The 11,533-nt window shown below is 49.2% G+C and overlaps 1 protein-coding gene across 1 annotated transcript in view; it reads right to left on the bottom strand.

Moving 5' to 3' along the window:
* Positions 1–2,378: 2,378 nt before the first annotated feature.
* ACAP3 (ArfGAP with coiled-coil, ankyrin repeat and PH domains 3) overlaps positions 2,379–11,533 on the bottom strand; it is a 158,615-nt gene continuing 149,460 nt past the window's right edge. Inside the window, exons 20-24 of the mRNA XM_065575216.1 lie at positions 9,314–9,406; positions 8,475–8,695; positions 7,688–7,797; positions 6,570–6,680; positions 2,379–6,444 (exon numbers count right to left, since the gene is read on the bottom strand). Of these exons, the coding sequence (XP_065431288.1) occupies positions 6,297–6,444; positions 6,570–6,680; positions 7,688–7,797; positions 8,475–8,695; positions 9,314–9,406 (683 nt within the window). The 3' untranslated portion in view covers positions 2,379–6,296. The remainder of the gene's footprint in view (positions 6,445–6,569; positions 6,681–7,687; positions 7,798–8,474; positions 8,696–9,313; positions 9,407–11,533) is intronic.

The raw sequence follows: 11,533 nt of genomic DNA, 5'->3' as shown, positions 1-11,533 counted from the left end.
TAATATGCGCTAGCGTATTTACAGCAAGTCCCTTGTACCCAGCCATTAGTGCGTCCAGAGCCTATTCAACAAACCACACCTGGCAGCTTTGACTTGGCTGAAAGATCCTCTTTCTTTCCGTGCTGTCTAGGTAGGAAGTGATGGAGTCTCAGGTCAGGCAAGAAGCCAGGTGGGCTTTGCTCCCCAGTGGCTCGAAGGCCTTCATTCAGGAAGGCCAGTTAACATAACCTTGCACTGAGCCAAGCTTATCCCCCGGGGATCTATCCTTCCTCGGCTCCAGCTGTGGGTCTGACCCTGAGGGGTCACATGTCACAGGACTGACCCACCCTGACATTCATGTGCTGTTTGATGGACGCTGAGATGGTTTTATACAAATGGGGGTCGGTGCAGCGGAAGGGAGCTGCCTGGTTCTTCCGAAAATGCACCTTACTGGAGCACACGGATGTACAAACTAAACAATTCCCGAGCTATTGGGGAGGTGCTAAGAGCTGAGACCACATCTAGGGAGCCCCGTGCTCCTTGCCTGGCTGACCCTTCTCTGCCATCTTACTCCTGCACTAGAAACCGATGGGCTCTATTAGCGCCCTGCAAACTGACATTCATGACTCTGCTACATTTAGGAACCATGTGACTGCCCCCCACCCTTTCCCCTCCCACACATATCTGGCTGCCTGAAAGCCCCATCTTCCCACCGACTCCTTGGCTTTCAGCTTGAGAGCCTTATTCCCATACTCAGCGACTGCAGTCTTCAGGGCTTGGACTGTTACACATCACATTCTTATGGAAACAGCACTCGGTATTTGGTATCTTTATTATTTTTTCTCTTGTCCTTTCAAACGCCCATTCCCCCCTCCCTTCTCACCCCGTGCCCTTCCCCTCACACCCCTTCATCATCACATCACTCCGCGCGCGCGCGCACACACACACACACACACGCACACGCACAAGTTTGTCATCAGCTGATCAGTTGTTTAATATAACATTTAGTCTGTTCATGCTTTTTTGCCTTTGGATGAAAGCAGTGAGAGGACCGCAGCAGAATGGCACCACACAGCATTCCTGGCAGTCTGGAAGGAGACAGCAATAGCTGTGTCCATTAATCTGAGGCTACTGGAGGCCTCTCAGTGCATTTCTTTAGGAGTATCCATTTTTCATCGTGTGTAAATAACACTCAAATTTGCCAGTCTGAGATGTTGCAAATGTCAGAGAAATTCATGCTCAGCGCAGTCTCAGTTTGTCGAATCTCAGGCTTTACAAGCATCAATATTTCTCCCCTTGACAGAATTATTGGAAGGAACGGCAAGGCACACAGACTCAGATTATCATGATTAATAATATTAAAATAATGTGTGTGCATGCACAGGGGGGTAGTTAGATGGCAATTTGCTAGTTTGTACACACGTTGAACAGGGAGTATAATCTCAATCTGCAAGTCTTTTGTACCCATCCAATCTAGATTTGAAGATGTGCTTAAAATGCAAAATTCGGATCCTCCAATTCAAGTATTTGGATCCAGGATGGTGGGTTGGCTCATAATATAGTTGGAACAAATATTCAAAGCTTGGCCCAGATCTCAATCACCCCAAAAGCATGAGAATCTTCAATTTGGAGATCATCTTTTGGGCCCATCTATGTTGAGGTAATACCCAGGGTGTTGCTTTCCAGACAAAGGCAAATCTGTTAATGTTAATCGCAGCTGCAACCAAGTTACTGTCATGTATGTAATGTACAAACTCTTTGAAAAGAAGAGCTATAAAGGAGGAATGACAGCAATTTTGGCATTAGGATTGTACAACACTCAGAGAAATGTAACCATATTAAAGAGAAAAAAAATAACCCAGCGACTTTATGTCTAGACTCCCCTGTAGCCGTACTGGCTCTTTGCTTTGCCGAAAACAAACTTTATGTACAATTTCCCCAATATCCCTCCCTCCCAAGCCCCAAAACACGCGCGCACACACATTTCTCATTCAAAAAAAAACCCATAGAAAACATTGATAAATGCCTCTTAGGCATAGTTTTTTCCCGGACAAAAACATTTTGTTTTAGAAACTGCAGGATTTGTTAAGTGTTCTACCCTATCTCAGGCTGTGAGGCATCAGATGCCTTGCATTCTCTTTACACGCAAAAAGAAGAGGAAAAGAAGAAAAGAAAGGGAAGCGGGGAGACGGGGGGAAAAAAAGTCAAGTTTAAAAAAATAGGCCCTAGTAATGTTACAAAAAAATCCTGACATTAAATACAGCCAAACTGTATTGAATGAAAATTGCACTAGTCCTCTGGGCGTCTCAATAATAAATTAAATACTTAACAACTTCACCGATTAAAAAAGACAGCACAAAATCCATAACAAAAGAACATAAAAAACCCAATACGGTAAGTAGGAAAAGTGCACAAAGTTGCTTTATACATTGACTCTAAATAAAGTACCGATACATTTTAAATAGATAAATTGTCTTGCCAGACATACTGCTTTTTGTGTCAGTATTTACATATTCTTTCACCACGTTTACTGGGGCAGTGAGTGATTCCAAGCTTGTATGTGCCAAACCGTACACTGTTGTTTTGTATTGTTCTCGTGAGTCACTAATGTCGACTGTGAAATAAAATGGCCTGGAGTGGACAAGCTACGCCTTCAGATCTCACTGGTTTATAGAAAAGATCAGTCAAATTTCTAACTCCTCGTCAGAGTCAGAAAACTGATTGGAGTCGATTAACAGGCAACGCCTGAGGAAAAACGTTTCCAGCAACCACCAGGCTGGGTTTCGTTAATGCAGAGTGAGAGCAGGATGTTTAATGATCAACATGTTGCTTTTTTCTCTTTGGAGTGTCCTGAAATTTTCTAGTTTTAATTCAATCTTGTCTTTTTCTAGAGGAGGACATGGCTTGAAGGGAACCACGTGCGGGAGAGCAACTGTTTTGTGCAGATTAGCCTTTCTATATAAAATGGGACAGGCTGGGATAATCAACGAGTCTTAATTACAGAGAAGCCGCCTCGTTCCTAAGCCAAGATAAGCAGCAGATATTCAGCTGCACGTTGGTTGGTTCCTGCGTAGTCCTGAGCCGTCTGAGCCCAATCTAGCAAAGCTCAGAAGTACAGGCTGAAGTTTAAGCAGGTGAGTATTCCTGCGTCGCTGGACTGAAGGCAGAGTGCTCAGTAAATTGAGGAGGGCAAGGGAGTTTCACTGTCAGGCAGCTTCTTAAACCATCCCAGATCTGCACAGATGGCAATACCATCAAGCAGAAAATTTCACACCAAGGAGTTGTGAGTCCAGGGTTTTGCTCAACAGGGTTCTGATCTTACTCGCACTGACGTCAACAGCAAAATTCCCATTGACCTCAGGGGGAGCACGCTCAGGCTGTAACTCAATCGGAGGTGTCAAAGGAAAGGGTGATGCAATAGAAGAGGCCAGTCAGTTTTCAGGAGGAAGCTGTTTACACGTAACGTGATTTGGACAGGGGAGAAGGCAACAGTGTGGAGTGCAGCGAAATGAAAGGTTACAAGGTCAGGCACCAAGAGAACCATATACCGTTAGTGGTTCTATGCTGAAAACGCCAAAGCTGAAGTGGATGAGGGAAGTGGAGAAGTGCTGGATCAAACCCGATAGCCTTCAGCACCCCGCTTAACAGAAAACAAGAACCTTAACGGAGGGCACTGTACGTGCAAATCAAAGGGAAACATTCCAACTCCACAGGAGGCCACCTCTGCAATACTGTGTGCACTTCTAGCTACAGAAGACATGATTGATACTGGTGTAAATCTGGCGTCACTCCACTGACTTCAAATGAAGTGACTCCAGATTTACACTAAGATCAGAATCTAGTCACCAGGAAGTTGTCCCCTGAATAACAGGGACTAAATATCAATGTCTATTCTCTGTACTTAAACGGTAACAAGTGACCATTTCACTACAAAAGGCACAATTCTGCAGGCTTTACTCATGAAGTCTATGGGCATTTTGCCTGAGTATGGCATGAGCAAAGACTGCGGTGTTTAGCCTCTAGTAAGTACCACCACAGGCATCCTAAAGCCTTTTTTCAGCACTCACTCAGAGAAGGGAGGACTGCCTGAGTCTGGATTGCATAACGGTGTCAGAATCAGGCGCTGTGTGCTTAAAGGGGATAGTGCAGGTGGCCTGAGGTTTACTGTGGGCCCCACCAAGTGTACCGGGCAGGAAGACAGCACGACTACGTAAATGCTGAAGACTCACATAATCCAGCTTTGGCAATGGCATGTTATGTAAAGAGCACTGGCGTGATCTCTGTGCTCAACAGGAGGGAGTGTAGATGGAGAAGGGACAGTGAAGGGCTGGAGAGAATAGGTTTTTATACTGGGGGGTGGAGCGGGGAAGTCATCCAGAGTCTGCTCCAGTGGTAATCTGGAGCAACTCCAGCAAACTCAGTAGGGTTATTCCAGATTTACAGCACATGGGTGTAACTGAGATTTTGGCGTTCCGGGAGTGGCCGTCTCACAGTTTCGAAGGGAGCAGACAGGAAAGAAGCCATGAGGGAAGACAGGAAGTGGGTGGCACACCTTCAGGACATAGTCTGCCCCACTGACATCAGTGGCAACGCTTTCCTTGACTTCCAAAAGAGCAGGATCCGGCCCTTTAGCTGAGAAAGGAACTAAAGGAATTGGGTGGCGTTTCTTTACTGCTCTAGCCCTGGATGAGTGCACAGATTTGAGTGGAACCTGCTTGCTCGTGCTGCACCTGAGGACAGAAATATGCCCACAGAGCGCAACCAGCAGATGTATAACTTACCAAGGGCAGCAGCTGGTATGCGGAGCAGAACTTTTATTAAAGGAATCGGACAAGTATTTGATGGAAAGAAATATTACGGTGTATCACTGCTAGCTTAACAGAGGGGATAGGGCACGGGGAAGTCTTCCTGGTCTCTTGTGTTCCTGATTAAGAATTTCATCCTTCAAGATCCTGAGCTTCTCCTGTTAGGCACCGAGCCCCCAAATCCCATTGACTAGAATGACATTTGGGAGGCTCAGCACTGAGTGGGACTGGACTCTTAAAGGAGCCCAGTGAGGCTTTCCATGGTCATGCACAGTCACAGGTTGGGCTTCCAATTTTATACATGATCTCCAAGCCCTCTGCAGAAATGACAGCGTGGTGATGGTATCTCTCCCGAGATACCGGGAGCACGTCAGAAACACAGACCGTAAAATCCAAAGTGGCTCTGAGTAAAAACAGGTCCCCCCACACTCCCGCAAAAAAAGAAAAACCAAAATAGTCTTGCCAGTAAATGGAAATGGAGCAATCCGGATTCCCTGGACCTGCTGCAGAAACGCCCTGCTCGCATGCATCAGCATGAGGGACGACAGCATTTAGGGACACGCATACAAATAGAAATCCCCTTCCCAGAAAGGGGCGAAGGAGGAAATCTGACCAGGGAAAAAACCCAGCTGCTTGAGTTAGCCACTCAGGCTGTGGGCGTCTGATTTTAGTTTTCTTCCCTGGCACAAAGCCCATCGCCGGCGACGAGCCTCTCCTGGCCACAAAAAATTAGCCTCACTGCTTCAGTAACACTAAACACATCGCACTCTAGTCCGGGACGCAGCTAAGCTATGGCTTTGACCAGCTAGCTACTGTTGGTTGAAAAAAGGGAGCTTTGCTGGTTTAAACCTGAGAGCATGTAAGGTGGGCGGCCATGTCTCTCCTTCCTATCCCGTCCCGGGTGCCTTTTGCAGCAGAGGATCTCTACCTGCAGCTTGCCTCCTCCAGACTTAAGAGGCCCCCATGTTAGCATTTGAAACCAGATCTGACAACTTCCAAACCTTGCAGTCACCCCATTTGCTAATGAGTACTTCAAGTTGCTGAGCACCGTTGATAAGAGAGGGCTCCAGCAACAGCACGCTGTCCAACCAAACTTTGTTCATACGACAATTCGGTGTAGGGCCGATCTATAGCGCTACAAATACACAGCAGGTTCCAAGCATATCATCCAGCTGTATCGTTGGTGATGTTCTTCTGCCGATAAAGGGTTTTCTTTTCTTTTTTACACTAAACTCGTGCGCTCCCCGCGCACTCAAACCCACGAGCCACGGTCTGTGGTGTGCCCTGAATCGCCTCCTGTGTGAAATTGACCGTCTCTAGTCAAGCATGAGAATTACACACTAACAGGAAAGTCCCTCTCCTTCCTCTGTGGCTCTTGGCCTATCTGCCGTAGGCATCAGAATCAGGCCAATCTGCAAGAAACACCAATATACACCAAAGGTGGGGCTCAGGCGGCATTCTTGAATTCAGCCCACTTAAGACAGCAAAGGAGAGGCAGGTGGGGAGTTGTCACTAACACTCATCTATATTAAGGCTGATGAACTCCTGTATACACTTCCTGTACTGGAGCTCAGTGGGGCTGTTGCTGGGATATTGACCTGGTTGTCCGAAGGGGCCCTCGGCTTCTCGCATCTCCTCGTTCATTCGAGCCAGACGCAGCCTAGAGGGAGAAAGAGGGAAAAATAGAGAAGAGGTTTTATTATCCTTTCCTGACTAGCCTGGAGATTGCTCGCAAAGCAAGGCCTAGCTCCAACCGCAATATCCCCGAAGGTAGACAACACTTACAAGGTGACTATGTCTGCATTGGCTGCCTGGACTGCAATGCTGAGGGGGTCTTGGCCATCCTCGTCCACTGCGTGCTGGTTGGCGCCTCGCTTTAGGAACAAGCAGACCTGGCTGAAAAGGGGAAATGAAAGACGTCAGAGCAGAAATACAGGCTCCTGGGCCGAGGTCCGAACCACAACAGCGGCACTGTGGGGCGCTGTGCTTCTCATGGCTAGCCTGCTCTCCTGACGGGGAAGAGCTCCCGCTCAGGCCAGTGCACAGGAGCAAAGGGTGTCAGAGCAAAGGGTCTCTGCACGAGTGACAGTGAGTGAATGGGGGACCCAAACTCCATCGCCCACTCAGATGGCTCTCGTGGCTAGTGACACCAGATCATATGCAGTATGGCCGTTATGCCGCGTACTGGCCCTCGGCACAGGGGTGAATTTCACCCCAAAGGGATGCGTCCTCAGAAGCAGGGGTGATCACACTATTTACCTAACTTCAAACCCACCCAATCACTGCATGACCGAACCGAACGTTCAACTCGAACTTTAACATTAGAGGATTCGTCCAGGACACGCTCATAGAGCACTCGGGGGAGCAGGGAAATGGGAGCAGAGAAGGGAGAAGAGGACAATCCACAGGGTGAAAAACAGAGCTGAGACTGGAGAGAATTTGGGGCAGGGACTGTCTCTATTTGTACAGCACCTTGCACAACTGGGGTCCATGACTAGGGCTCCTACACGAACAATAATAATAATAAATGCACCGAGCAGCTATTAATCAAGAGCAGAAAGAGGAGAAAGAAATAGTCTAATAAAAATAAATCTATGTTGGGCCTGGCTCTCCTTTCATTTATACTCGTGTAAATCAGAAGTAACTCCACTGAAGTCAATGGAGAGAGACAGATCAGAGTCAGACCTACAGCATATAAGGCTCCATTTATGCCAGCCTGGCTTTATACAGGGGAATTGGGGTCTTCTGTCCTCAACCCACCAAACAGGTTGTTGTCCAGTAGCTAGAAAAACGTGTGATTTTCAAATAGCTGATTGACCAAAACCCACCAGCCCACCGGGACTCTTGTGTCGACCCAACCTGTGGGCTCAGGAGTGTGTTTGGAGAGGGAGGGAGGGACTTACCCAGTGTGTCCCAGGTATGTGGCGTGGTGCAGAGGAGCTCGGCCCCGGATATCTCTTTGGTTAACATCTGCTCCGTTCTGGAGTAAGAATTCGCAGGCTATCAAGGAGCCCTGGTTAGAAGAGGGAGAGAGTTTTGTTGGGTCCCGTTGCACTGCTGGATTGCGGATAAAAGCCCAGGCTGCTCCGGGGAAGAGTCAATCCCATCCCGGGGCTGCCCCACCAATGTCAGGCATAGCAAGAAAGGGAAAACCCCAGAATAATCCATTACAATCGGAGAGAGAGACACACAAGAATCAATGTCCCCAAAGCAGCCCCAGAAGGGTCTCCCTCCTTGTCTAAGCAGGCCAGACTCTCTGCATCCTCATCTGATCCCTTCCCCAAGAAGGAAAAGCTTCATTTCAGAGGGGGAGTTTCTAATTAGAAACAGCCAGCACTGGGGTGGGTACCAGGGGACGTGCACACGGGTGATGTGCAGGCCTCCCTCTGCCAATGCACTTTGATCTGGACTTCTGCACCCCCCTGCTATCCCAGTGCTGGCCCTCACCTGCCACTCTGCCAATGCACCTGAGTCCTGGGCTGCAGCACCCGCTTTGATTCCAGTCCCAGCACTAGCCGCTTTGCAGTGTGAACAAACAGCCTCTAATGCCACCAAACGAGGCACTTGGCATCTGAGACCGATTTAAACATAGGACTCTAGGGCATTAACCAGCTGTATTATCAGTTTTGCTGAACCAGCCCCCCAGCTTCCCCCAGCGTCTGCGTAGTCAGTGCTGCCAATCCTACCTACCCCCATCACAGCTTGAATCAGAGGAGTTTTGTTTTCATCTTCGTCATTCACCCAGTTGACCTCAGCCCCATGTGCCAGAGCCTCTGCCATGACAGGCAAGTTCCTGGCCTGTGCTGCCTTGTAAATCAGCAGGCCGGGGTGCAGCTCCCGCAGGTCCTCCAGGTCCGAGGCCTCCTGCTCTATCTCCGCCTCGCCGCTGGACTCCTCCGACACTTCGCACTCTGGTGGGGGGCAGGGAGGGGACGGAGAGAGAGGAGGGATGAGCCAGCGGCACAGACACCATGTTGAGCTTTGCCAAGGGGGCTCCCACTTTCCCATTTCTTATGCTCCCTCCTGGCCTTTTAGTGCCATGTTTACTGATGGGGCTCATGCCCCAAGCGCACTGGGTGAAGGGATGATCTCTTCCCCTCCTGGGGACCCCTGGCAGGAATGGAGCAACTGCCCCCACCAGGGAAGAACCTGGGCAAGGCGTGGGCAACTCTTTGGAGAACCTCCGGGAGGACTAGGGGGTGACATCTTCCCTCTCTAGAGAGCCCGGGCATACAGGGTGGGAACTGCTCCTTGCTCTGGGGCTCAGGGCACGACACACGGGGCCACTCCCCTTGGCCACGCTGTGGGGAGATTACCATGCCCCTGGGGAGCTGACGGCCCCTCGGGGATTGTTATGGAGGTGTGTTGCTTGGCGAACCCGTTCACGCTAGTGCCCACACCCCAACGTTCTGGTCAGGCATCCCTTAGCACGATGCGATGCGGCGTGTGCCGACGAGGCGACGCTGAGGCCTGTCTGCAATGGCGCCGGGCCTGCTGCATCACTATCGCTGGCTGCGTGTCACACTCACCTTCCTCCGTGACGCTGTCCACCACCGAGCCGAACACCAGGACGTCGGTGCTTCCGTCCGTGCTGCCGCCCAGCCCGCTGTCGCTACTCAGACCTGCGGGGCCAACAGAAGACAAACCAAGATCGTTTTAATATGAGGGCAAACTGCAAAGCCTGCTCGTGGTGTAGCAGGGCACCCATCTCCCCGGGCTGCCCTGCGTTCACGGAACGCTCCAGCCTTCTCCGTTGCATCTCCTTCAGGCAGGAGCCCCAGGAGGGGGGCCTGGAGGCTGTGAGGAGAATGGCAGGCAAGGAGCAGCAGCAGAGAGCGCTTTACAGCAGGACCTGCGGTGTCAGAAGCCAATAATGACAATGCTCTGCTTTTACCCTTAGCTGCCCCAGCGTCGCCCTCCTGCTTGCTTTCCCACCACCCTGCAGGAGTCACTGGCATGTGCTGACCCGTCACTGCCTGTGATGGGTTCATTGGCCAGCTCCCCAGGCCGTTAGTTTATATTGTGCTTCACATCTGCCAGGAGCCGCCCCTCCGCTAATGAACCCCTTGGGCTGCTAAATATCCCAGGGTGGGCAAACACGTCACAGAAACTGAGGTGCAACGAGATGAAGCGACTTGACCAAGGACACACAGCACCTCCATGGAAGAGCCCTTTTGCACCCTGCCCTCACTTCTGCGGAGATGGCAGCTGAGAAAATGCCAAGGGGGCAACCACCGTAGGCGGGAAGAAAGGTCTCCAAAGGGATGCTGCCCCCACCAGGTGCCACAAGTCCTCCTGTTCTTTTTATGTTTGTAGTAAGTGCTCTCCTTCCCTCCTGGAAAGGGTAGAACCTTCCGCTCCAGGTCCCACTGGAGTTACAGCTGCAGCCAAACCAAAGGAGAACCTTCCAGCAACATAGGAACCCGCCAGACTGGATCAGATCTGAGGCCCATCTAATCCAGCGGCCAGCACCAGAGGCAGCAGAGGGAGGTGTAAAACAGATGTGGGATAATCTGCCCCTCACATTCGGTCTCATCCTCATTGCAAATAATCCCTGAAATATGAGGTTTAATATCCCGTCCAAAAATTTGTTGTCATTAATTATAACTCTGGATAGTCTTGATAGACACAAAACCACCCCATCCCTTTGCGAATCGCTAGCAGAATGGGATGGTCCCGTGGAGATATGGGCCCAAACCAAAATCTCCAGGGCTTGGATATACCTGAATTTAGGATCCAGATCCAAATCAAGATGCAAACTGGGCAACTTGGGCCCATCGTGACTCCCGATGATAGAAGTCAGTTACTTCCACTGAGTTAACCCACAACCTCTCACTTCAGGATTTGGTGGTTGGAACAACTGTTTAAAGATGCAAACAGGACACAGAGACCTCTCAGTGATGTCCTGTTGCTGGCTTGGCTTCCCTTTAAATGCAACTGCATAAGCAATTTTTCATTCTGAATAAAGAATTGGCCAGTTTAAAAGCAGGCTTCTGATCTTGCAATTCCCTTTCAATAGAAAATTATACTAAGCCTTGGCCGTGTAACCAATAAAAAACAATTGCAAGAAAAATAAAGAGAAAAATCAACCACCGTTAATTTATAAATGAAGTCATTTTGTGTTAAACATTTTGTTCCAGCTGTTGACCTGTTACATCAGTGTAAAACCAATGATGTAAGTGGAATCACTCCAAACTTAAACTGGGGTAACGGAACAGAATCTAGTCCAAATCCGTAGACATCAGGCACTTTATTCTTCGTCAGTGCTCTTGATATGCCACTGGGAAATTAGTAATAAATCGCATTTAAGAGTGACACATATATTTTTCATGGAGAGATGAACAATTTTGTCAAGCGCTTCTGTTTAGTATGTACAGCAGAAGAGTAAGGTTTGATTTTGTACTTGTTTAACATAAAGAACAAGTATTTACAGGGGTGGCTGATTGATTGTCAATCCACTGTCACTTTCTTGTACACTAATGGTGGAAGGCTGTAAGAGCTGCTAAGCGCTTCCCACAGGGCACTTTGCATCTTGCAGGATCAACTCCCAAGTCCTTTTCCTGTATAAAAAATGACGTACTCATAAAAGTGATGGTGTAATAGCATCATCCAGAACCAGGAACGACAGGGGCAAGATCTTGCCATGACACACACACAAATATTCCAGTGCTGGCGCTCCCCTGAGCACAGGGTGCCAGTTAGGTTGAATAGTGCTGCATGGCAGATTTGTTATAGGGACAATGCACCCT

This window comes from Chrysemys picta, chromosome 21, assembly GCF_011386835.1.
Source record: "Chrysemys picta bellii isolate R12L10 chromosome 21, ASM1138683v2, whole genome shotgun sequence".
NCBI lineage: Eukaryota > Metazoa > Chordata > Testudines > Emydidae > Chrysemys > Chrysemys picta.
This window is presented reverse-complemented; position numbering and strand designations above follow the sequence as displayed.